At 41.6% G+C, this 26,328-nt stretch overlaps 1 protein-coding gene across 3 annotated transcripts in view; it reads left to right on the top strand.

Annotated features, from left to right (window-relative positions):
- The first annotated feature begins 7,292 nt into the window (after positions 1–7,292).
- The window catches only part of LOC121081027 (methylthioadenosine phosphorylase), a 32,257-nt gene continuing 13,221 nt past the window's right edge, over positions 7,293–26,328 (top strand). The window contains exons 1-4 of one of the 3 annotated variants that reach the window (XM_040579635.1): positions 7,293–7,370; positions 12,672–12,758; positions 18,431–18,489; positions 20,846–21,013. In XM_040579635.1, coding sequence (XP_040435569.1) covers positions 7,344–7,370; positions 12,672–12,758; positions 18,431–18,489; positions 20,846–21,013 — 341 coding nt within the window. In that variant the 5' untranslated portion in view covers positions 7,293–7,343. Of the gene's footprint in view, positions 7,371–10,667; positions 10,849–12,671; positions 12,759–18,430; positions 18,490–20,845; positions 21,014–21,765; positions 25,586–26,328 lie in introns of those variants that run through there. The other 2 variants (XM_040579636.1, XM_040579637.1) reach the window with 2 other exon arrangements.

Raw genomic sequence — 26,328 nt, 5'->3', positions numbered from 1 at the left:
GGTATTGTTAGGAGAAATACACTTAAAATATTGCAAGTTTCTCAACTACAGTAATATGAATACCATACACATGGATACTAGCAGACATGAACTCTGTTCAAAGCATTGTTCCTTTACTAAGTTGAAAAGTGGTATGTCCTTTGATTTAAGGATTTTATTTTACTCCTCTTACTATATTATGTTAGTCATCCTATAATGTGATCAACTCAAATATCAGGTATAAGTTTTTAAATACCTCTTTAACTTCACTTCAAATAGTCTACTGAATTAAATGTTTTTTTCAGTTGTCACCTTCTTATCTCAAACCTCTTTCATTATTTTGGAAGATGGCAATAAAAAGGTGGCATATAAAACTCCTCTTTTTCAGGTAACATGGATGCACCTAATTTTTAATTGCTATTGAAATCTGGATGATGAGGTAGAAGATGACATCTACATCAAGGCTTAACCAGTGTTGCCAGACAGGCTACATTACCAAAGAAGCTGCTCACACAAGGAAAAGGACCTATTCTGCGGCTAGAGCTAAATCATTTTGCTGAAGGACATAAGCTCTACCCGCAATGAACTCACACGAAAGAGTGATGTGGGTTTTATTTGGCACAGCATAGCCGGCTGTGGGCTAGAAGCATCAGCAAACCTCAGAACAAAGTGCAAAGTGCCCATGTACCTGTTCACCAACACAGAGGACCTGCCAGACCAGGGGTATAACCACAGAGAAACAGTACTGTGAGGCCAGTTAAAGGGAACAGGTAGAGGCATGAATGAGGTGATGATCCAGCCCCACTGATACTACTGACCATCCACAGCAGGCTGTATGGGATGGGCATGTAATAACTGAAGGATGATTTAGGCCACCAGTGAGTACCTGCATGCCTGCGGCCAGGAGGAAGTGGGGAGGCAGTCTGCGTCAAACGCCTCTGAGTCACCATGCTCCCTGGCCAGTCCCCTGGGGTGCAGTTTACAATCATCAGGACCTAACATTTAATCATCAAAGTCATACAGAAGTAACGCCTGAGCAGAGCTAAGGAAGGCACCTGAAGTCAAGACACAGTCAAAGTGGAATTATCGATAAACAGAATCCAGCTGGGGTTCAGATAATGACATCTCAGCATACACCAGTGGAAAATTTATGCCAGTCTTTTTCATACTTCCTCTTTTAATATTTTCATCATGGATGTAAAGCTAAGCTGATATGCATGTTAAAAAAATACTGGAAGTAGAAGCATGTGGTAGTTAAGCAAGTTCCAGCAGGGCCACCGGGGAAGGCAGCTCATACAATAGCTACCTAGGTTAATTTTTTGAGCACTTCTATGCACAGGTGATGTGGACGCACTCATGTACTTCATGCACAAAAAATAATTAACTGGAATGGGGGCAGTATGAATGAGAAGGACACACCTCTAATTCTAACAGACCAGTGCAGCTATTAATTGAAATAAAGACCATCTTCTGTAATAATTTCCTACATGATTTGGACCTCCTTTTTCCCTGTGGCATCACTGAAGAGAATGGGGGCTTTGAGGCAGGACACTACAATCAAGAATAAAAATTTGAGTGCTTAATTGCATTAATTGTATGGATTTTATTTTCTGAAATAACTTGTGTGAGGAAAGTCAAATGTCAAGGTACTGGTCCTGCCTATCTTATCTTGTAGTAGATACCTGATCTCACCTGATCTCACAGTGTGTGTTTCATTGCATGGAAGCTTTCCAAAATACACCATCAATAAATTACCTGTAATCTGAAAAATTCTCCTTCCACCTGCAATTAGCAGAGTTGCAGTCTGAGGACTGTGCAGTCTTCACCTCATTAAGGTTATTCAGTGCTCAAGGAGCGCATCAAACCTTCTAAGCTGATAGAATCATAGAATTCTTTAAGTTGGAAAAGACCTTTAAAATCATGGAGTCGAGCTGTTAATGTAGCACTGCCAAGTCCGATGAGGTCAGCTTGTTGATGGCTTCTCCCTGAGAAAAAATCATGCTGGGGAAGGGGTTTTCTGGTATGTCTGTGTTGCTAAAATGGTCCCTTGAGGATACTTTCACTTGTTGCAAATTAGAGAAAAGCCAACTGTTCATTTTGCATATGGATGGACCAATGTGTCCCACAGCAGGGTCAATGCAAAGACAGCCATCTTCACTTCAGCTATTGGTAGAAGTTGCTTGAACTTCCCCAGTTAGCCTTTTGCTGGCATGCTTTTGAGAGTTCACAGGACTTTCTGCTCCACAAGAGAGCTGTAGAAACAATAAACTCTAGGTAGAGGATTGTAATGAACAGCTCGAAATCTAGGTTTTCAAATATTCCTGAATGTGACAATTAAATGCTTCCATACAGTAGCCTTGAAGTTTATTTATGCTAAAAATAATTTGTCCTATCACAAACACAGACATTAATTTTTATTTTCAGTAAGTTGAAATCTTAAATTATTACTTTGGGAACAGAATCCAACAATTTTTTTCCAGTATACAGGAGAAAACATGAAAATTACATGGAATGTACAAAAGAAAGCTAATTTCATAGTAAGCACACGCAGTAAAAATGGGCTTCCTCTTTGGATCAAGTGTTGGCCGATAAAGGACACAGATGCTCTTCTTTTAACATGTGCAATATTCCATCACTATTGAAATAAATTTTGTGAATTTGTAGGACAGAAACAATAAAGTCTACAAGTAGTACAGCGTAATGGGAACTCAACACTGAGATCTGCATGAATGAATGCAGAAGGTAAACTTGACTGAGCCTTTATTTTCCCCTCTTCAATGCCAATGTTGTTTCTCTGAAGTAACATTAGCAAAAGCAATTCAGCTATGTGTACACAGTACTGTTATTTCTGTACGGCAACTTTTGTTGCAATACAAAAAATTAACACCTTTTACCTTGATACAGTGCTTTTCATCTTCAAAGCATTTTCACAAATACACTCTAGCTAATTTGAACACCCCTTTAACATAGTTAAGGTTGATTATCACTATGATTATGACTTCACAGGAGGGACAGAGTTTAAATTACTTAAATGCACAGAAGTATTTCATGTCAGAAGAGGGATTAAAACTCAAGGGCCACTATGTCCTAATTATCTGCCCACATTAGACCCTCTTCTCCCAAACTCAGTTTGCACTGTGAAGAATTATCTTCTTATACATAGTCTGTTTTCTATATTTAACTAAAAATATACTATTTGTATAATTAAAGTGCTTCTTACACAAACAAGAACATTTTAGTTCATTTAGCCAAGATTTCAGGCGTAGGCCAAAACTGTTAAGATAGTTGCAGAGACCTTAAATTGTCAGACTTTCCCATCAGTACTTCTAAGAAGGACAGGGTTTTCGGGCGTTGGCTACATGTGGACTTTCACCAAGATTCTCTCAAGGCATAAAAAATGACACTTTACATTTAAGTTTGAAGGGTGTTAGTCTGGTATATAAATTACTTATTTTCATCTAAAAGTTCTTTTGTATTTTTTGAATGATGTAAGGTGTAAATAAGACTTAGTTCTTACACATTATTCTAACTTAAGGTAAGGACACACTGCCCATGAGACACAGACACCTAAAATAGTGAGAAATCAAAGCAGAGAGACTCCAAATCATTGTGCATTTATTTTATTTTTGAAAAAGTGAAATGAAACTCCACTAAATTACTCATTTTTATTGAGATAAATGTACTTACATTTCATCATTTAGAATATACAAGTACAAAGAGAACACAAGGAAAACAGAAAGCTATTTCAAGGTTTTCTGTAATGTCATAAATGGAATTGTGAACTGAAATTGCAGTCTCTCTAGTAATCCAGTAACCATGTCTTTTTATAGGGTATGTTCATCCTGAACATCCATGTTCATGATGTTTTCCTGAGTATTATGGTGGTGGTTTTGCTCTGGTGGTGTTTGATTACTTGCTTTAAATTTCAAATGGCTGCTGTAGAAAGCTGACTACTTACAATGATAAATGCTGTATTAAAGATTTCCAGATCATGTTTTACTGATGAACAGTCACTGAACTGGATCCTGTCTCTCAGTCCTATAAGAGGATTTTGATTTTAAGCTATTCAAAACTGAGTTACCAAAAGCATATTATCTACATTTTTAAAAGTCTGTTTCACAAAGTATTATTTCTTACCTGCTATTGAACAGTGAAATGCTTTTGAAGGCTTAAATGCATGTATAGGTCAATCTAGGTTATAAGCTGCTGTTAAGTAATGGGAATTAACTAGCTGTTGATAAACAGTGAGCTCACTTGAAGAAGTGCAAAATTTCATATTGATACAGGTTTTCCATACTAGTTAACTGCTATATTGAAATTAGCATGGTATTAAATTTGCAAAGGAACTTAGTTTGTTTGCAAGAATACGGTTTTTCACCTTCTTTTTCTGATTCTGAGTATAAGCTGTTCACCCCCTGTGCCAAAACAGTGTCTCAGACTCAACATCTTTGGAAACCCTATCTAATGAAACTTCTGAGCTTCCAGCTCAATGTCTCGAAGTGTCTAGAGCATTAACAATTCACCATGACCAGGCTTTTCTGCTTGTTCTGTGTGTAGATTTACCCTGGATATACAGAGAGCTTTATACAGAGTTAATACTCCCTCAAAATATGTACACAGAGGGCCCATAAGCATGACGTTGGAAAGCTGGTACCTCTCTGGACAGCTACAGTATCAGATTCTCATGGGAACAGCCTGAGCAGGACCAGCTAGGACAAGTTTTAAATGGGAGTAAGAACAGACTCTTAACTTATGACCCCTGAGAACTCAAATAGTTAATATTTTCACACTATGTAAACAACGTGAGCTCTCATATTCAAAACCAAGCAAAAAAAACAGAACCAGAAAAGTAAATGGATAGCACATAGTTGTGGTAAAAGATGAATACTGCAACACAACTGACACAGCTTTTTTAAGCGGTTTAGTGGAGAAAAATTGTAGTAGAAATTAAACAGAAGGAATTACCAAAAATTGTTCACTAAAAGATTCTGTGCAGTGAAAGCACAAGTGAAGTGTTAATAAGGTACTATGGTTATACTGCACCCCACTGAAGAAGTTAACATATAACTTCAGCTTTTTCTCCCTTTATTAATCTATGATTTTCTGAAGTCTATCTCTCATCAGTATAGTCTCACATTTTAAACTGCAGCAAGAAGCCTTCAGCCTCTATGACAAACATCCCAGCTGTGTATGAAGATCTCCAACATGCACGGAAGACAAGAGGATAAAATGTTTAAAGCTGCACAGAGAGCAATTCCAGCTGAAACACACATTCAGCACTAGCTGCTACTGCCTTAAGTTATCAGGAATATCCTTTTTCTGGTATACAAATGAGGCAATTCACCTCGCCAATTTCAGCAGATTTCTCAGCTGTGATAAAATACAGGACATATGTTCAGTGATGAATCTGAGTCTGCATTTACTATCGGATATGTGACATTTTTTAATAGACAGGTAGCACGGAGTGGCACATGAGAATGACATGTCTGGATGGCTGAGGTCTCTCTGATAGATAAAGTTGTTTTAAAGGAAATCTACAACAAATGCTTCTAAAAATAAGTACTTCCAACTAACAAGTTACTGGTTATTTTTGAAAGATCTACATTTTATATTTGTATCTATCTATGGTAATAGAACATATAAATATATCAAAACTATTAATGTTTCCAAAATGTAAGATCATGTTATGGTAAGACCAATGTCCTGCTTAAGTGTATGGACTTGTGGCAACAAGAAAAACACCACAAAGAGGAAACTTGTAATTAGTCATATGTAATGATACAGTGTTTACCTTTTCATATCACTTCAAGCAATATTTAGCTTGGACAGCTAAATATATGTACTTTCTATATAGGCATACTTCAGAAAGAAAATAAACTCCCCATTTTTTTTTTCCCCCAAAACATGCTCCAGTTCATTCTCAGAATAATTTTTGGGTATTAAAAAGACTACCCTTAATTTAAACCACATTAAACCTATAAATTAATCTGGGTTTAATAGAAAACAAACCTCTTCCACAAATACTATAAAATTAGGAATTTTATTTATAGAAATAGATAGGATTTTATATTCAGGTTAGAGCTGAATTTTGGTTTCATTTTGCCATTTCTGTGAATCCAGAACTAATCAGCACTTTTTGCATCATGCCACTGTTTTACAGGGTGCATCTGGGACTTTGTAGTGCTGTTCAGTTCTACCCTCTGTTGACAAATTCAGAATTTGAGGAGGAAGTCAAATAAACCACGGTGTGTCCAGCAGTATGGTTGGTGGTCCAGCCAAAATATGGACCATCCGAAAGTTAGTTTTCAGAAAGACCAAGCCAATGTTTAGCATTTTTAACACATGCTTACACACTGAAGTAGACAAATTATTTCTATTATACCACGAGATTTGTGGAATACTGTTTTCTGGAACTGCAGCATAATTTACAAGAGTATCTAGGTATCAACAGCTGCAGTGTTGCTTTCTTTACATGCAGCTAATGAATACTCCTGAGAGTTGCATCTAGATATGCAGATCAGAAAAATTAAAAAAAAAGCACGATGGGTTACCTTGGCTGTGACTTCAAGAGGTATTTAAACACAGCAGCACTCATTGACTTAATAAAAGCATTTCCAAGAAGAAAGCTTTTAAAAAAGTATTAAAACCTTCACTGAGGATACATTTCAAGGATGTAATAACACTTCAGGGCTTATGGACCAGTCGGTAGTGACGTTTCAAAAGCACGCTGGAGATGTTCTGATGGGGCTGTTGGTGAAGTGTAGGAACAGCATATCAATAGAAATACCCAGAAATAATGGGATAGCAGTATCTGCTTCTGGAGAGGATGTATCCGGGGGTGGGGGTGGGGGGGGGGGTGGGGTGGTGTAAGCGGGGGAGGTGGAGGAGTGGAAGGAGCAGTTATGTCCTATGCTGTGACACAAAATCCAGATTTTACCCCAAGGAACCGTTCTGCACCGCATGCTCCTAACCGCTTCGCGAAGAACTCCGGCTGTGCGACTAGCGTCAGGCGACACCGCCAGCGTCGGGCCCACACCCGGAAGACTCGTCCCCAGCCGCGGGGTGCGGAGCCCGGGGGCGCCCTCTCCCACCCGCGCCGCGGGGACAGACCCGCCGGCCCCCCGCGGGCTCCCTTCGGCTCGAGGGCTCCGGGGTCACGGCCCCGTCGGCGCGGGCGCGCGCCCGGGCGCCGCTTCCCCTCAGCGCGGGCGGCCCCGCCCCCTAGCGAGGCTCCGGCGCCCCCGCCGGCCCGCGGCCCTGCAGCGCCGGGGGGAGGGGCCTGCCCGCGCGGGGCGGGGCGGGGCCGGGCCGGGCCACACGCGGCGCGCGGCCCCGGCGGCCACCCCCCCGCCCTTGCCGCCAACATGGCCGCCGCCGCCGCGGCCGTGAAGGTAAGCGAGGGGCAGCGTCGCCGTGGCTTGGGAAAGAGGCGGCACCCACCGCCGCCCTCAACCCCTCCCCGCCTGCCCCCTGCCGGGCCGGCCGCGGGCCTGCGGAGCGGGAGCGGGAGGGCGCGGGGCCACGCCGCTGCCCTCCGGGGGCTTCCGAGCGCGTGGGCGGAGGCGCCGCTTCTCGGCCGCCGCGTCCTCCGCCGCGCTCCGCTCCCTGCCCGCCTCCCTCCCGCCCCGCTCGCCAGGAGCGGGCCCCGGGCGCACGGCGCCGGGCCAAGTGACACCCCCCCCGCCCCCGGCAACTCCGCCTCGCCGCCTCCAGGCCCCTCGGCTGCGGGCCGCGCAGCCTCCGCACGCCGCTCCCCGCCCTCAGCGCCACGGCGCTGCCGCAGGTGGTTTATTTGGGGTTTTTTTTTTCCTTCATGGGAGTCGGGGGTCTCCGCTTCTCGGAGTGTCAGAGCCGGCTGCGGCCGGTCGGGCTTGTCCGTGAGAGGGAGTGAGGCACGTTTGTCACCGTCGCAGGGCGCCTGTACCGCCGCGCCAGCACACGGGTCTGGCCTGGGACCGGCCCGTCCCCGATGCGTCAGCCCTGGGACCGGAGGGTGACGGCCCGCGTCAGGGGTGGGCGGGCCAGTTGCGGTGGAACGCAGGAATTGTGTTTCGACCAACATACGAATTAGTTTTCTGAGGTAAAGTAACTTTCCCGGTCGTCTTGGTGTGCAGGAATTGGCTATAAGCGGCCTTGATTTCACAGAGACAGCAGGTTTATTCTTTGCACTGTAAATTGTGTGCAGGTTGCTGTTACCTCTGTGTAAGTGAAAAGTCTTTTTAATGCCAACCTCTTCCTCTTCTCATTATCCCCAAAATAGTACCTCCATATTCCTCTCTTCTCAGAGGTAGTTGTCACAAAGACTCATGGCTGGTGGTGACACCAATGAACGTGTACTAGTGTGTAAGACCATCAGATGGGCAAGTGTGTACTGTTACTGCACTGACACTTCTGTGTCTTCTGCTGGAACCTATTTGCAGAATTTCACCAACCAGCCGTTTAAGAAAGGTGTACACTTAAGTGTGATCATTACTTGGGCTCCCACAGAGAAATGCTTTTGATTTTTTAGTTACTGATGTGATACTATTTCTTAGGTTTTACTTTTGTTGCTCTTCATCCCAGTGTTTGAGATTGACTGTACCATAGTGAAATATCTCATGTTTCATTCCGAGTGCAATGCCATTTTACTTTAGATTTAATTCCAGATAACCTTAGGTACAGCCTCTGTTAATTTTCACAGGTTATGTCCATCACATCCCTTTGTAGGATGAAAAGTCTGGAATGGAGCATACAGTATTGCACCTTTCCATTCTTGAGGTCACTCCTAGATGTGACTGTCTCTGCCTTTGAGGTCAGGTGAGACTTTTTATCTCCGAGTCAGCTCCAGTCTGCTATTACTGGCTTTCAGTGCCTGGACTGCTACGTGGAAACAGACCTCAGATCCTTTGGCAGGGTATCTCCTCGAGGAGCCTAGGACAGCTGCATTCCTTCTGGTAATTGATCAATTTGATAATCCTAGGAGGTCCGTAAAGCAGAATTTAATATAGAATCAGGTTTTGGGGTCTCCAGCCCCAGACACAGCTGATATTCCTGGAGATTGTGTATGTTAGAGGAAAAACTATTTTCCTGCGAAGAGCTAACATTCATTTTACAGTTGGAGCTGCTAGCTCCAAGCTAGCGTTACATGGTTGGAGAAGCACTGCTTCAACAAATCTGCTGGCCTAACGTTCGTTCCACCGTAGTAGCTCTCCTGTGAATTATAGTGAGCCCAGTGTTTTTCTGGCTACTGTTGCCTGAGGTGGCTTGAAGGGTGACAAACTGCTCCTGAGGTCTTTTGCAAGGAGGGAGAAGGCATAAGCAAATTCAGGGTAGTCTAGCTCTTCTTCCGTGCTGTGGGCTCTCCACCTGGGAGCAGTGAATATTTTGCCAGCTCGTTGCACTGCTGCCATTTCTGACAGCATGGCTGGTGGTGTAAAGGCTGCTGTGGAGCTGAACCGTGCAGCACAATTAAGTATTGATGCCACTGCTGCAGCAGGAGTAGGGAGCCCAAGAGCACATGGGGAAGCCACCTCACCGGGCCTATGCTGCTGTGAACAGACCGAGCTCTGTGCTGCCACACATCAGGTGTGCTGCTTCCTGGTGCAGGAAATGCTGGATCTTGTGTGTTCATAAGGACCTTAAAGCAGTTCCAAAATAACATTTATGTCATGTAGGTGTAGCTGGTATCTCCAGCACTGCACTGTTTTCTTCAGTCCCAAGAAATTTCATTTTGCCAGAGTTAAAGTTCAGGCACATAAGCATTCTGGTTTTGAATATTCTCAATCTTAAATTATGGGGCACTAATAAAACAAGCATTGTATCAAACTAAAACTAGTTCAGTTACTTAAGTAACAATTTTTTTCTTGGATAAAAAAAAAAGGCACCATTTTGATCTTGGCTTTTGTTAATGTAGTGGTCTTCTGTGTTTAGTGAATGCACACATGAGCAATATTAAGGGTGGTCTTGATTTTGAATTTTATGATTGCTTGCGTTGCACACCCCTTAGGTAGTTCTTAAGGCAGAAAATTACTCATCCTAAAACGTATAGTTTTCAGGTTTTATATGAGTGATCTAACAATCTGAACGTTTGTGATAAATAAGCAACATGAATAACATGGGAACAGACCCATCAGTACTACTGCAGAAATGATCTAGGTCTTCCCAAATGCTTAAGTTCTAGTCAGGTTTGGAGTTCGTGGATTTCTACTGGTATTTTGCTTTGCACTACTACTCGTGCTCCACAGGGGGGTAGCAAAAGGAAATAGGAGATCCGATAAAACTACTTTTAGGGTATTTGTGTTTACACCATCTGCTGTGGAAAGCTTTCTCATACAAGTATTTGGTGTGTAATGAAGGCCACAGAGCCTCAGCTTGTTAAAACGAAATGCGTGATGAGCCAACTAATATAGTGGTTAAACAAATGAGGTGTCTATGAATGTGAAAGTTAAGAAAAAAGACTAAGAGACAGTTGGGTGTGTGTTGTGGAAAGGGGGTGTTTTACATTGAAATTCACATTGAGTTATTTTCTATAAAAATAATAATAGTGGTGGAACCATGCAGTAGTAAGTCATGCCAGAATAGTTCCAATTTTTTTAGCCATGATAAGAATTCTTCAACTTAAAAACTGAGACAAACTACGTTGGATGCAAAAAAAAAGAAAAAAAAAAAAAGAACATTTTCTCTCCCTCATTACTTGTTGTGAAGGTTGTGAAGGACCTGACATCAACCATTCTGTCCAAAGAGGTAGAAGTGTTCTGAACTCAAGAGAAAACTTGACTTGTTGAAAACAGAATAATCCCTGCAAAGACAAAACCAAGATACTTTCCAATGATGAACTAGAAACAAGAATATTCAGATGCATTTTTCTTTAGCTCAAGTATGAAACCACAGGTGAGCTTAGTCTCAGTGACAATATATGTTTCAAATTACCTTTTTTTCTTTTCCCTTTTTTGCAAAAGAACAGGAACAGATGAGCTATGAGCCAGAACAAGAAATCTGTGATTACTAGGGCATGACGTGGTATTTTTAAGTCACATCAAGTAACTACACTACAAGTTGTGTCAAAACACAAGACTTTTATTCTGATTTTCTAAGGATATAAAATATATTCTATTTAAGTGGCCCTTAGCTTTGCCTGCTTTTTTTCTCTTTCCAATATGCTTTGAAACTGTTAGTCAGTTTCATAAAAATTTGGGAAAAATACTTGAAAAGACTTCATTAAAAAAGTAGGAGGAATGAGAGTCTCTTAAGTTTCTACTTAGGGAAAGGTTGTAAGTTGAATAAAACCTGACACCAGTGCATCTACACAGGAGATAATTAGTGACCCAGCTGCAAAGTTTGAATAGTCGCTTACACTTTCTTACATACCAGGTGACCTAATTTTAAATGCCTGAAGAAACCCAGCAGTGCTTACAGCAGGTGAAATTGTCAGTAAATTCTTTTTATTTCACTTGTGAAGATGTTGTTGAGCTTTTCAGAAGCTGTACAGAGACTATTACAGAAACAGGGAAGTTCTTAGATCTTGGCAAGTCAACAAAAAAAACTTCTAATGTTTTGGGAGAAGGTTAGCTTTTCATTATTTTGAATGTATGATACTATGTGCCTGGTATTCCATATAGCAGTTATGTGTAGGGCTTTCCCCATGTAAACAGGAAGCCTTTGTTTTAATATATTTTATGCAGATACTTCATTACAGGCATTCCCAAATAAAACCCTTCAGTTTTGTATTGGAAATAAATGATGAATTGGTACATCTTTGTGTATTTTCCATAGCTTTTTTTTAATTTGGTATCTCTAAAGAGGAGAATCATAGTACAAGAAATTGGCAGCTTACAGTTGTTTAAAATCAGTCATTTGAAATTAAGATAGCTCTGCAGAGCAGGACCTGGGAGTCCTGGTGACAGCGAGGTGCCCATGGGCCAGCAGTGTGCCTGTGTGTCCATGGAGGCCAGTGGGATCCCGGGGGCATTGGGAGCAGCATGGCCAGCAGGTCGAGGGAGGTGATCCTGCCCCTCTACCCTGCCCTGGTGAGGCCCCATCTGGAGTGCTGTGCCCAGTGCTGGGCTACCCAGTTCAGGAGGGACAGGGAGCTACTGGAGAGGGTCCAGTGAAGGGCTGCGAACATGATGAGGGGCAGGTTTATCGCTCCCTTATGAGGACAGGCTGAGAGAGCTGGGCCTGTTTAGCCTGGAGAAGAGAAGGCTGAGAGGGGATCTTATCAATGACAGCAAATATCTTAAGGGTGCGTATCCAGCAGACAGGGCCAGGCTCTTTTCAGTGATGACCAATGACAGGACAAGGGGCAACGAGTACAAACTGAAACCCAGGGAGTTCCATCTGAATATGAGGAAGAATTTCTTTACTTTGACGGTGACAGAGTACTGTAACAGGCTGCTCAGAGAGGTTGTACAGTCTCCTTCTCTGGAGAATCTGAAAACCCACCTGGACGCTGTACAACCTGCTCTAGGTGAACCTGCTTTAGCAGGGAGTTGGACTAGATGATCTCCAGAAGTTGCTTCCAACCTTGACCATTCTAGGATTCTGTGAAATTTCTTTTCTGGGAAATGTGTTGTGCATATTATGTTTTGTTTATCTGTAGTCTAACCCCATCTCAAGCAGAAAATACATTTTGTAGTTGCCTAGTTCGTTTTTCCCACATGCTGTTAAATGGAGTATAATCTCAAGAAGACTAATAAAGTACTTTTCTGTGTAAGATCGGAATCATTGGTGGAACCGGGCTGGATGATCCGGATATCTTAGAAGGAAGAACAGAAAAATATGTTGATACTCCTTATGGCAAGGTCTGTATAACCTTTCTCTTTTTTTACTACTGAGACTTGTTTTTAAAGATGTTTGTATGCTTTTAATTTTCAGACTGTTAAATGAATGCCTAAAAGAGGTACTAGCACAAGACTTTCGTTTTACTTGCTGTGTATTGTGTGCTGCTTAGTTTGTAGAAACAAGGTGTTAAAAAGATGATGTGCAAAGGAGACTTTGCCCCTTCTCATCTGTCGACTGGATGCATTTACAAACTGAGTCCTGAATTTGCAGTCGAGAGATAAACCTCCTCTTTCAAATTTGTGCTGCTTGTGACCTGTAGTATATGCCAGATTGCTCCAGGGACCTTCCTGAATTGCAGAAAAACGTCCTTTGAGCTGTATGTGCCACCATTTTTCCTGTAACCACTGAATTATGCTTTACATACCAATGCTCTCCTTACAGTCATGCTTCTAACCACATAATCTGAAACTGATTTGAAAATGAAGCTCTGAAACTGTTGCTGTAGTACAGGTATTCTTGATGTAACTCCACATTTTTTCAGCCCTTTTCTTCAGCAGAAGGGAGTGGAGGTTATGGGTGTTGCTGTATACACAGCGCTGAGTGTGTTGTGAAGGACAATTCCCACTCCAAAGCACTTTTAGAAGTAGAAACAGTTAAGACAAAGGATGAGAGAGAGTTTTATAGGCAGGAAATCAAGGAGGAGAGAGGTTCCAGTTGACACAGGAAGTTCATGGAATAACTGGATCTCAGATATCTGTAATGTCGTAGGACCAGGGAGGTCAGGGTGCTTTATAATTGCCATCAAAATTGTATCTTATTAAATCTACCATTTTAAGCTAGTATACATACATCTGGCCTGTGGCAGCAAGCGCCCTTTCATGGGTAGAAGCTTGTCAGAAACTCAGTGCTGTGGCGTGCGATTTAAAATCTGAATCCGTGCCTCCATTCAAAATGGTTTAAGGGAGAAGTAAGAGTGTAAACAGTAAGCAGAGTTTGTGTACACACCATTCAAGAAGGGGAAGGAGATAAAGATTAAGGGAGGAGAAGTCATAATCAGAAAAACACACTTTTCTACCATCCTTCAAAATTTTTTAATAAACTGGAAGAGAATGAAAGGAACTTGCCTCCTCTCTTTTCTGTACCCTGTTTTCCAAATGGTAGCCAGTGTTGGACTGAAATACAGTCCACTGGCTAAAGCAAACCAGTTGCCATTGCATGCTGTTTTTTGAGAGTCATGGGTGGTATCAGCACGGCTGTATCTGGAGATGGCTCAGAAACCAAAAATAGCGTGGTTGTAGCCAGTATTAACTGAAGCCTTCATATCCAGGAAGGATGAAACACACTTCTCCCTCACCACAGTTCTGTTCAGACCAGAGTTAAGGGCGCAGTGGCAGCACAGCATTTAGAGGGCTGTTCTGTCGCAGTGCTGAGATGCAATAGGATTTGGGTGGCCTAAGTTCTGTAGTGCAGTAGCTGGTCTACAGTATTACTCAGAAGAGTAGAAGTACCTGTAGGATGGCTCCTGCTCAGGGGAGTGAAAGAAGTTTCTTCAGTTCTGCACCTTTGGTCAGTATGGAAGGGGTTTTAATTTTCATTTAGGAAGTAACTCAGCTACTATCTTTGTTCTGCTGTTTCTCGTGTGTCAGCTTCCACCATTTTGATTGCATCAAAGATTTGGTGTTCTATGGAAGATACCATAAATCCTTATGGCGTTCCATTTCCAGATATGGAAAATATTGTTCTCTTATAGGATAAAAAATAGGTTGCAACAACATTTATCTTCAGCACTGAATTTTGAAGCTACTGGTAAAACTTTGTTCAGAATGTGCTTTCAGTTAGATTGTTTTACTTCCTGGATGACAGAACTTGGTTCTGAATCACCTTTCCTCAAATCAGCAAAATATCTTCCTGTTCTAGGAAATTATTTTAGCTGCCCCTCCGCCCCCCTTGTTGTTCACAGATATATTGGGCAAACGAAGCAGGGCGGAGCAAGGGTTGCCCACCTTGCAAATGAGCTTTGTATGCTTGCATCAGGAAAATCAGACCATGTGACATAACATTTAAGCTCCTCTTCTGCCTCCCCAAAGTGATGTATGTCGTTTGGTTCTTAAACTAAATCATAGGTTAAATGAAGTTTTGGGAAACCTGTGCGATGCTGTTCCATCTCAAGATTTCTGTAGATTTTTAGTTTGCTTGTTCATTCTGTTTTCTGTTCCAGCTTGCTTCTGAAGTAAGACCAAGGAAAAAATGAATTTTGTAAGCACCACATGAACAATACTTTCTGCATATTTATGTTGCAGACAAAAGAGATCTATCTCAGTTGTTTGTTACTTTCATAATTTATGGTTAACTGCCCAGGATTCTTTGCTTCCTTTTCTATTTTGCAATACTGAGTAATAAATATCTTTGGATTTGGTGGAAGGGGGAAGTAGTTAATTATGTGTATGAATTATTAATGTTCAAGAACTTTTTATTGGGCCTTTTTTTGAATCCTGCTTTAAAAATACTGTATTAGAGCTTTAAACTGGGATTGTTCCATTGGAATTTTTTATTATTTTATCAGCATTTCAACTGATAAAATGCTGAGATAATAGTAGAGAGGTACAGCACTGGAAAGGACTTGTGGGAGAAGGAGCATGGAACGGAAGTACACGCTAGCTGTATTACATGGTTAACACAGTCTGAAATTTCTGTGTCTTTCACTTCCTTGTAACTTTACACACACTGATTTATCCTTATTTCCTCTCTTTTAATGGCCTATGATGCAGTATCTGCAAATTCTTTTCTTAAACAGTTTGTCATTTAGCATAGCATTCTTCATTCCAAACCTTTTTTTTTTTTCCTCTGCCATGATTTTAGCAATCATTTGCGAGAAAGGTATTCAGGCAGTTGTAAGATGCCTTGAATACATTCTGTGGAAATCTGTGTAAAGATGACAACTGGTCTTGTTACATGGCCACCCTGAAGCTTTTTGAAGTGACTATAGAGGGGCAGCAGGTAGGAAAGGAAACCCTGGCTGCTGCAACTGGATTTTGAAGCCTATTGGCTTTCAAAACTGTTGCGTTCTTGCAGTGTCAGCAACATACACCAGAATTCAGTGGAGTTCTGTGGTGCGGACGAATATCAAATAGCAGTTAAATTGCACCTTTCTACCCCAAATCTTTTGGAAATTGATATAAACTTGAATCTATCACTTGCAATACACTTGCATCTGTCACTTGCAAAGTGAAGGATCCAATTTTCAACTTAATAATCTTTTCATTTTGATAGGAGACAAGGAATTTTGTCTGAAGTCCTCTTTGGTTTTTAAGACTATTTTTGTATCCTGCTGTGAGCTAAGTTGCGTGCTTACTACTTCACACAGCAAATGTGTGCCATCTAAACAAACCAAACTAAACCTCAAAAAAGCAAAACTGCAAATGCTAATTATTGTGAACCTTCATTGTTATGGAATGTTGCAACATCAAAATGCCTTGGCAGCTAGACAGGAAGGCTTTCACCCTGTGTGAAATTTTGCTTTCAAAGCTATATCTGGTTCAGGAGAATACATGTGAATTAAGCTAAATAGATTAAATGTTTTTATGTCAGTAGGTTAAAATTAAATGGAGACTTTTAACAGTGGTAAATCTGTGTCTGACAGAATTTAAACCTAGGTGATTGAGTAACTTACGGTGCTATGATGATGTCATGGTTTAACCCTAGCTGGCAACCAAGCCCCACACAACTCCTCACTCACTTCCTCCCGATGGGATGAGGTGGAGAATCAGAAGGGTAAAAGTGAGAAAACTTGCAGGTTGTGAGATGAAGACAGTTTAATAGGTAAAGCAAAAGCTGCACACACAAGCAAAGTGAAACAAGGAATTAATTTGCGGCTTCCCATGGGCAGGCAGGTCTTCAGCCATCTCCAGGAAAGCAGGGCTAATGCCATAACCCCAAACATTGCTCCCCTTCCTTCTTTTTGGTCATAAGGTCTGGAACATCACTTTGGTCAGTCGGAGTCAGCTGTCCTGGCTGTGTTTCCTCCTGAATTCTTGTGGGGTGGTGTGAGAAGCAGAGAAGGCCTTGACTCTGTGTAAGTGCTGCTCAGCAATAATGAAAACATCCCTGTGTTATCAACAGTTACCAGCACAAATCTAAAACATAGACCCATACTAGCTACTGTGAAGAAAATTAATTCTAACCCAGCAAAAACCAGCAGAGAAGAGAATTCACATTAAAAATGGCAAAAAAAGAGCTGTACAATAGGGAGTAGAAAGTGCTGGTTTTATTAGAAATTAATATCCCTAAAATGCAGCTGGGAGGGCTCACATATTACTTCATTCTAGATCTCTGCAAACTTTCAAGAGTGATAGAATTAACAGCTGTAAAACTAAATGCTGTAATCTTGCAGCTAGCGTTAAAATACAAATAAAATTATATTAAGCAGTAGACAACAGAACATTTCTAAATGCAAGTATGGGAGTCCTTCCAGATACTTGCAAACTTGTGATCAGTAAATAAATAATAATTTGGTTAATAGCTATTTCACCTTTAAATCCCAGGGCGTGGAAGGAGAGATTGGCGCAGAGTGGCTTCCAGCTTACTCTACAGTTTCTTCTATGCAGCAGTATGAGTGGAATGCATCCAGACCTCAACTGGGCAGGAGAAGCAGCATACCCAGCTGCACTGCTGCTCAGCACAAATGCAATGTAGCATCTAATTAAACAGTGGCCTTAATTTTTTTAACAAAAAGGGAAGCTAGAAGCATTGTGTATTTCAGATCCCTGATGCATATAGCCCAGGAGCAGAACGCAGCCCACAGGGCAGTTAATTTGTTGTAGTAGTGGTTGATGACTTGGGGTCTGACATTCGTGGTCAATATGACCATCTCCAAGGCAGGGCACATGTCTGAACTGGGCAGCTACAAACAAAATGCTCTAGCTTCCTGGCTGGCTGGTCATCAGGAGGAATGCATGTTCTCATTGTGCAGCGGTGAGAGGAGAGCACATGCTCTCTCCTCGTCCCTGGGCTGACCAAATACAACATTGCTTCTGCCACTAGTGTACCAGAAGTTCTCTGTCATCTCGCAGTTCTGTTCCCAAAAGCAGGACTCCTAGCAGAAGGGAAGAGGGAGTTTATCAGGAAGCTAGGGGAGAATGAAGGGTGGGTTGGAAGAGTCTAGAACTCCTCCTCACACCCCTAGTCTGAGTTAGGGGGCCATGGTAGAAAGAGGACAGAACAGAATGGGGAGTGTTAACAGAAAGGGACAGATTTTGGGAGGGGTCTTCTAGAAGGGAATAGCACCTTTTTAGCAAAAAGCAATCAAAGTATGCAGGAGAGAGTGAGACATGCTAACCAACGTAAGGGCAACATGTACATGCTGCTTTTTTCACATTTGTGTAGCACTGTTTGAAATGCTATTTCAAAGTATTTGAAAGTATTACCATTCCAAATCCTAAAGTAGGGAGTTGCAATATAAATGTTAGTATGAACACAGAAAAACTGTGATAAACCTGGTGTCAAATTTGATTTTTCTGTTCCAGACTGTTTTACTAATCTGCCCTGTCACAGAGCTGAGCTGAAGGAAATGTGAGACTACAGTGGTAACCAGTATTTGCTTCCATAACTATCCTTCTTATTTTTAAGCAGCAGTTAAGGTTTCTAATGTGATTGTCAGGCTGTTACTCATTCTTATTTGCTTGTTTATTTGCAGCCATCGGATGCTTTGATATTGGGAAAGATAAAAAATGTGGACTGTGTGCTATTGGCAAGGTAAGTGAGCATTTTAAGGGGTTTTATACTATGTCTTAAAGTTTTCTCAGATGTTTTTTTCTTTTTACATTAGGTGAAATGAATTTTAATCAGACTTCATCTTGCTCTGTGGTTGCTAGCAAAGTCCAGCAGAAGTCTTTTTTCCTGAACAAATTTGGTGCTGCAGGAACTGGGAGTATTACAAATAAAGGTTAGGAAAGAGAAATCTAGGGTGGTTACATAGGTCTTACTAGGTGCTGCCCTAGTAAGAACAGCAGTCTGCAATGCTGCCTGCTCTGGTAGTATGTAGGTTGTGCCTGATAACCTCAGTAATCCATCTGCTCCCTCTGCAGATTTCCTTTGAGAAACTGGGAAATTGCCTGTTTCCAGGGGAACTGTATCTCTGCTACCACTCTTCCAAATAATACCGTTTGATCATTGAGGACTCTGGCTGTTACCATTATTGCTTAGGAGGCTGCATCCCCTGTAGTTCTCTTGCCCTGTGTCATTTTTTTTCAGGCATCTCTTACCATACTCAGAAGAGAATCTGCAAGCAGGATCTGCAGAATGAGTGCATAGAGATTTCACGCTAATGTAACCATGGATATCTAGGACCAATGTGCTACTAGATTAAACATAAGAATACTAACACAGTTCTCAGCATTGGACAGCATGGGCAGAGCCAGGTGCTGATAACAGAGTCCATCAGCAGTCCCAGACAAGTCAAGGTGATGAATCAACTCCAGGATCCATCCAGGGAGTCCAAGCAGGAGCTGTAAGAGATGGGGCAAAAGACAGAGTTGTAGTCAAGGCTGCAGCATTGTCAAAAGTCCATCCAGAAAACTGGTCTGGAGACAAACTACAGCATAGGTCTGAAGGCCATCCAGGAGACAGGGCTGGGGACAGGCACACCTGTGACATAGCTCAGGCCAGGAGAGAAGACTGGAGGTGGGAGCACCTAGGTTCACAAGCACCAGGTGTTTGCATCGAGGCCAAGGGTGAGGCTGGCCAGGGCAGTTGCAACCCAGTGGTGCACTCAGGGCCCAATTCTTTCCATGCCAGTATTTTTTCCATTAAGGTGCTAATTGTTAACCTTCTCTGCAGCTATGCTTCCGTCTATGGTTTTACTTTTCTTACTTTGCATGGACTTTTCTCATATATTTTATTACACCTGGACAACATTTTTCTCATTTGCTCAAATGAAATGCCAAGCCAAGAGCTCATATCTGTGCTGTATCAAAGTAGGCCTTGGGCTACAGACAGCTGAACAACTGGGCTGTGGTTTACATCCTGTCTGGGATTTATGACCATTCATATACAACCGTCATGGGTTTACTTTTGGGGCTAAGGCATCTGCATCTTCACTTTGTGTTTTGGGAACAATAAGAGAGTTGCTCATAAATGTTTGATTAAAAAAAAACCCAAACACATATATTCTAGAAGAGGATTATGAAAACAACTGTAATATTAAACAATAATCTACAAGTCTATTAACTTACTAGAAATGCTAATATCAGCATGGGAAACCTGCCTGACAGTGCTTGGTCATGTGTGCAGCTCCCAGTTCCCAGTTGACCAAGTTCTTAAGATCTTTTGGTCTCTTTGAAAGACTCAGTTGGGCAATTCAGTTCCTCCTTTCATTTTACATAGTTGAAATTTTCAAATGTGTTTAATCATTATGTGAGTGATATACCACTGTAGTGATGACAAAGATAACACAAAAGCATGTGCTTGTAAGACTTAAGTCCTGTCATGGTGAAAAAATATACTGCAACAGCGTGAAGTGATTCTTCTAATTTATGTAAGCTGTCAGATCATTTGAAGAGCAAAGAGAAAAATGTGTTTCTACTGTTTTATTTGGGAAGGTGACAGATTAAAACTGTGTGTTCTTTCTGTTTTTAATTTTCTGTGGTGTGCTGCTCTTTTCTGGGTGGGAGAATACAAACAACACTTCTGAGCAGAAAAATCTGTAAAGGTATATGTAAATCTTACAGATTTGTTGTAGTGTGTGGAAGATTTAATTTTCTACATCTGGGTTTTCAGAATCTATGGAATTGACTTAAAACTGAAGAAAACTGCTTTTTGTACTCTTGAAGCTGCTGAAGTGTATTTAGGTTGTATTTTCAAGATTGTTTTCATTACAGTCTTGAACTTAAAATTTTTGCATCTAAAAAGAAAATTACAGTACTTCTGAAACCAAATACTCTGAGAACTTTAATACAGTTAGGAAAACGAGCTAAACTGGAAGTAGTTGAAATGGTCGGTTCCACTTCCAATGTTGTAAGGGAAATAACATTTTCTGGCATTCTCTGTCTGGAAGAAGGAAGGCAGTTTCAGTCTGATTTATTTTACTCTCTTGCAACATGCATCTTTGCAGACATGGAAGGCATCATACAATTATGCCATCGAACATCAATTACCGTGCCAATATATGGGCATTAAAAGAAGAAAATTGTTCACATGTATTGGTGACTACTGCCTGTGGTTCATTACGAGAGGAAATACAACCCGGTGATCTTGTTATAATTGACCAGTTCATTGACAAGTGAGTAACGTTTGTGTTTAATTGTGTTCTTAATTATGGGAGAAAAAAGGGGACAAGTGGGGTTAAATGATATAGTAACATGTTAATGTTACATTAAGTTTTGGTGGAATGAGATGATAGCCTCAGTTCTTATGGCAGAAAGTGAGATTCATACAAAATGTGATAGGAAACAGGAATGAGATTACAAGTTTAGCTCTAACAGACACAGAAGAAATATCAGGCTTTGAAGAATGGCCTCAAATGAACTGAAGCATAGCTCCTTGGGAGAAGTCTTCTGAAGAGAAGAGATCTCCTATTATCAAATATGAGGGAGGAACATGGAGAAGAGCACAGACTGTTCTAAGTTTTAAGAAGAATCTGAAATGAGATGGTGCAAGAAGCATAGGAGGAGACAGGTAGGAAAATATGTGCAGTAATAATGAGGCTCTACGGAAGAGAGATCAAATGCAACACAGAGGGATAAGAGAGGAGGTTGTTTTAAAACAAGGATAGATGCTAACATCCTTTATTTGTTAAGAATCATAAGGAAGTAAATTTTTTCCAGTGTCTTTGTACTCCAGTCAGTCCTCCCCTCCTTGATTATCTGATGTTTAGAAAAATTCAAGCAGATGGGGGGGAGGGGCCAGGGGGGGCTGGGCAGGGGGAGGGGGGGCACGGGGGGGAGAGCTTAATTTAAAAATGAGTGACTACACCAAATATTTCAAAAACATAGTCACACATTTTAAGAGGTAAATCTATTCTCGTACTTACAGGTGTACTGTATCTAGAAGTCTTATGTGGGGCTGCTGGCAGTATTTCATTGCCAACTGAACATGTATACCCTAGGTTTGTTCTCTGCAGTGCTATTCAAGATTTGAGTTAACTGACCACTTGTTTGTGACGTGTGTAACTGAAATGCTTTTTCTTTTAAGAGAGTATGTTTTAAGTACAATGTATCGAAATGACTAAGTACCCTGCAGGAGCAAGCCCTATATAAACTGCTTCCTGTTATACTGGAGCTGATTTATCAGTGGAGAGCTGCTGTATTGCTGACAGTCGTCTTTTTTTTTTCCTCCCAAGTCTAAAAGTATTTAAGCTGATCACTTTGTTTATACAGATTAAATCATAATCCTTACTCTGCCAGTAGTACTTGAAAATGAGTAATTTTAGTTTCTATATTGATTTCTGTAGGAAAGATATTAAACATAACTTGAGTACATGGCTTAGATGATCACAAGTAAAACAAACAAACCAAAAAAAACCCCAAAAAGATATTTTGGCAGCATTATCATCTAGCAGACTCCTAGGTAGGTGAGGGGAGCCTAACTATGCTAAGCTATGAATTGCATGCATGGGAAGAAGTACCCTCTGGCCCAGAGAGCCTGCAGTTTTAAACAAGAAACAGTTGCAATGATTGGAGGATTATTACCTGCTGTGGAGGAGGGGTGGAAGTATTGAGAAACTAACGCTTGCAGAGGTAAGGCAGAAAGACATAAACAGAGCCAGGAGATATAACCAGGTAAGAAATATCAGAAGATCCTTCATCCAAAATGTCATTATCAAAATTAATAATTCATTTTTAAGCTACCTAATCTCCTCACACAGCTTTAAATTTCCCAGCACTTGCCATTCTGTATTATAATTTCTGACCTGGAAAGGAAGTAAGCTTGGTTAAGTCTGGGTTTTAAGAACATTCAATAAAAGAAAAAAAAAAGGTTATAGAACAAATCAGCATATTTCTCTGATGTGAATATGAGTGAAAATACAGCGATCCTTTACATTGCAGCAAAGAAGGCAATTAGTATCTTGGGCTGCATTAGTAGGGGTGTTGCCAGCAGGTTAAGGGAGGTGATCCTTCTTCACCTCTGTTCAGCACTGGTGAGGCCACACCTAGAACACTGTGTCCAGGGCTGGGCTTCCTAGTGCAAGAGGGACATGGATGTACTGGAGAGAGTTCAGCAAAGAACCACAAAGATGCTGGAGGGGATAGAGCATCTCTCCTGTGAGAAAAGGCTGAAAGAACAGGGACTGTTCTTTCCTGGAGAAGAGCAGGTTCAGGGGGATCTTATCAATGTACATAAATACCTAAAGGGTACCTGTAGAGAAGATGGAGCCAAGCTCTTTCCAGTGGTGCCCAGTGATGGGACCAGAGGCAGTGGGCACACACTGAAACACAGGAGGTTCCCTCTGAACATCAGGAAACAGTTTTTCATTGTGAGAGTGACTGAGCACCGGCACAGGTCACTCAGAGAGGTGGTGGAGTCTCCACCCTTGGAGGTACTCAAAAGCCACCTGGACATGGTCCTGGACAACCAATTCTAGATGGAACAGGGGGTTGAGCAGGGGATTGGACCAGATGACCTCCAGAGATCCCTTCTAACCTCAACTGTTCTGCGATCTGTGTCTTCATTTAAGAGTTTATTCAGATGGTCACCAGTAGCAATGGCATAGCCCGTATATGAGCAGTGTTTCACTTGGTCAAGCAAGTTTTCGTTTCAATGTAGAAGAGTCTGAACTTGAATAGCACATGAGAATTTTTCGGTGTGGAAAACAATATGTAATAGGAATTTTAAAATCATTTCTAGCTTGCCCTCTAATTCAGAAAACTGACAAGTCATAATGGTCTGTTTAATTTCACAATTTGATTTCTGTGTTAAGTCTTTTTCCCTGATGTACTTGCCAGTGGGTGTTAGACTGCTGGTTCTTTGGAGGTAGGGGCTGCATTTTTGCCTATCATGGGTAAATGCATCATCTGTAAAAGTGATTGCATTACATATCATAAATCATCAAGAAAACAGTGCTTCTGACAGGGAAATATTTTCATGGGACAAAATAGATTGTCTACCAGCATTTGAAAAGATGCAGTTTTTCTGACATACCTTCTACTGGAAGATCGGGGTCCTGCAGAAAAAAACTGTGTTAGTGTCTTGGAAAAAAGGTACTGGTTAAAGCTGCAAAAACAGTCAATTATTTTTTTTTAAGTTATCCTGGCTTCTGTATAGTGATTAACCCATGTCAGGGACTAGACAGGAAAGAGGGCTGGGTCCAGGTGGGAAGGATTTACATTAAAATCAGTGCCTTCTGGGTGCCCAGGTACCTTTTGTTATCTGGGCTCTGGTTCTCAGTAGGGAGCATGTCATGATTGTCCTTTCAGGTATAAAGCAAGAAGGAATAGTGAAAGGGAATGGGGGAACTCTATAATTGAGCACAAAGATGTAGGCAGCAAATGTAAATTTGTTCCCTTTGGCCATGCACACTGTGGCATTAATGACAGGATCTCAATATATGGAGTTCTGTGGGACTTCTGCCTAGTTTAGGGCATAGGTTTGACTTATAGTAGGGAACAGTGAATAGGTGTAATTAGAACTGTATAGTATTTCCAGACTTTTGGGAGCTTAATTCTGCAGATCATTAGCACTCCTAGTAAGTGTTTGATTTTGAATATGGAGTCTCTGCTTGCTTTATGCTTATCTGTTGGGGTGTGTATTTAAACAATAAAAGATACATTCTGTTAAATAAGTACCAAAATATATACAAGGTGTTCTCCCTACTTCCAAATCCAAAAGTAGCCACAGGTGCTATTATGGGCTACAATTGTTCTCTTCTTTGAAACAAGTGCCTTAAAAAAAATCTGGAAGATTTTTATGCCTTTGGCTCCTGTTAGTTTATTGCAGTGCCATTAGTCAACTGGCTAGATCAGGCTGATTAGGGGCGTTGTAATACTTTATGTTTGCTGCTGATGTTTTCTAGGAAGAGTAAGAAGGTAAGTACTTACTTGGATGATTCAGCTCATTTGGCAAATGCAGAAAATCACCTCGTAAAAGAAATACCGGAACAGCTGCGAACCATATTGTTTGAATAATCTGTGTCACATACACCACTACAATTTATTGCAGTATTGTTACACTCTAATTTTTGTGGGATAATTTTCTTTCAGTGTCCCTGAAGAGGCAGAGCATGCTGAGACTGTTTTTTATACAGCAGATGCCAGTGTGAATTTTCATTTTGTTCTTTAATTACTAATAGCTTGTTGATAATCCAGCACTACTAGAAGAAGGGTGATGATGCAAGTGGTAGAGGACTGTTTGTCACAAGGGGAAGTTATTGGTTTGTTCACTTACATGAGTTGTATTTTGCTACTTAGCATCAGTCATAAACAGCACTGCCAGAAAATCTTGTGTTACTATGATAAAATCAAAATGAAGGAGCAAAAGCCACCTTACTGTCTGATTAAAAGTGTAGCTGTTGCTGCAGGGTGGAGAATACAAACTCTGGGGACACCTTCAGAGCTGCAGTATGTGCAGCTTTGAATTTGAAAAAGCAGTAAGGGCAAGGCAGGCCTGGCAGGACTATGCAACAGTGCAAGGATTTGCTTGTGCGGTGAGTACCACTGTCCCCTTGAGCTGATAGACAAGTGGTTATGCATAAGAACATACTCGCCCCTTTCCCAGGGAAAGAATTCTGTCTTTTCCTGTTCTGCCATCTGCTGTTTGGCACAGAGGCAGCATGTTCTGGTGGGGGTTCTCCCAAGAGCCCTGCAGAGGTCAGATGGCCAGCAGTAGCTGTGGAGCCCCAGCTTTTACCTGCTTCTTGGTAAGTTATCAGTCCAGTGCTTTCAGGCGCTGCTTCTGAACTTCATCACGGGTAGCATCTCTGTACTTGCCCTTTACACCATGCTTGATCCTTCTGAACTGTGCACTTCTACAGTTGAGTAGTGTGGCTGGTTTCTAGGCAAGCGTGTGGTGACTTCTTCCTGTTTTAATATAAATAATCAAGCAGTTGTATAGTGTTCAGTTGCACGGTGTTGTTAAGCAGGCTCTCCTGATGGCATGCAGGCCTCCACATTTGTAACTGTGAGATCTAACGAGTAGATTGTCTTTGAAGAGTCCCTGTTGAGTTCCTTATTTCTTGTCTCTTGCTGGCTCCATAATGGTATGTGGGGGAGGTCTTGAAACTCCTACAAAGAGAGGAACTTTAGGCAGATACTGTCATTTGCTCTCTGGCTCTGGGTCTCTGGGAGAGTAAGGCAAGGAAAGTATCTGTGGTTCAGTAGCCTTTGTTCTCTCTGCAAAGGATACAGAGGAATGGTATTGCAGCAGTGAAAATCACGTGCTGCTGCCCTGTGCCTTGCAGACAGGTGAGTGGGACAGATCAGGATAGCCAGTTTGGGTCTGGAGTAGCAGGAGGAGAGGCCAAAAGGCATTTTTCTGCACCAGCCATTACTTCAAAGGTAGCAAGAATCAGAGGATGGTTCAAATCTGACTTTATTCTCACCCGAAGCCTAGCAGTTTATGGACACACCAGCTGGCCCCATAACAAGTAGCTGTGGCCTTTGC

Source organism: Falco naumanni, chromosome Z (genome assembly GCF_017639655.2).
Source record: "Falco naumanni isolate bFalNau1 chromosome Z, bFalNau1.pat, whole genome shotgun sequence".
NCBI classification, from domain to species: domain Eukaryota; kingdom Metazoa; phylum Chordata; class Aves; order Falconiformes; family Falconidae; genus Falco; species Falco naumanni.
This window is presented reverse-complemented; position numbering and strand designations above follow the sequence as displayed.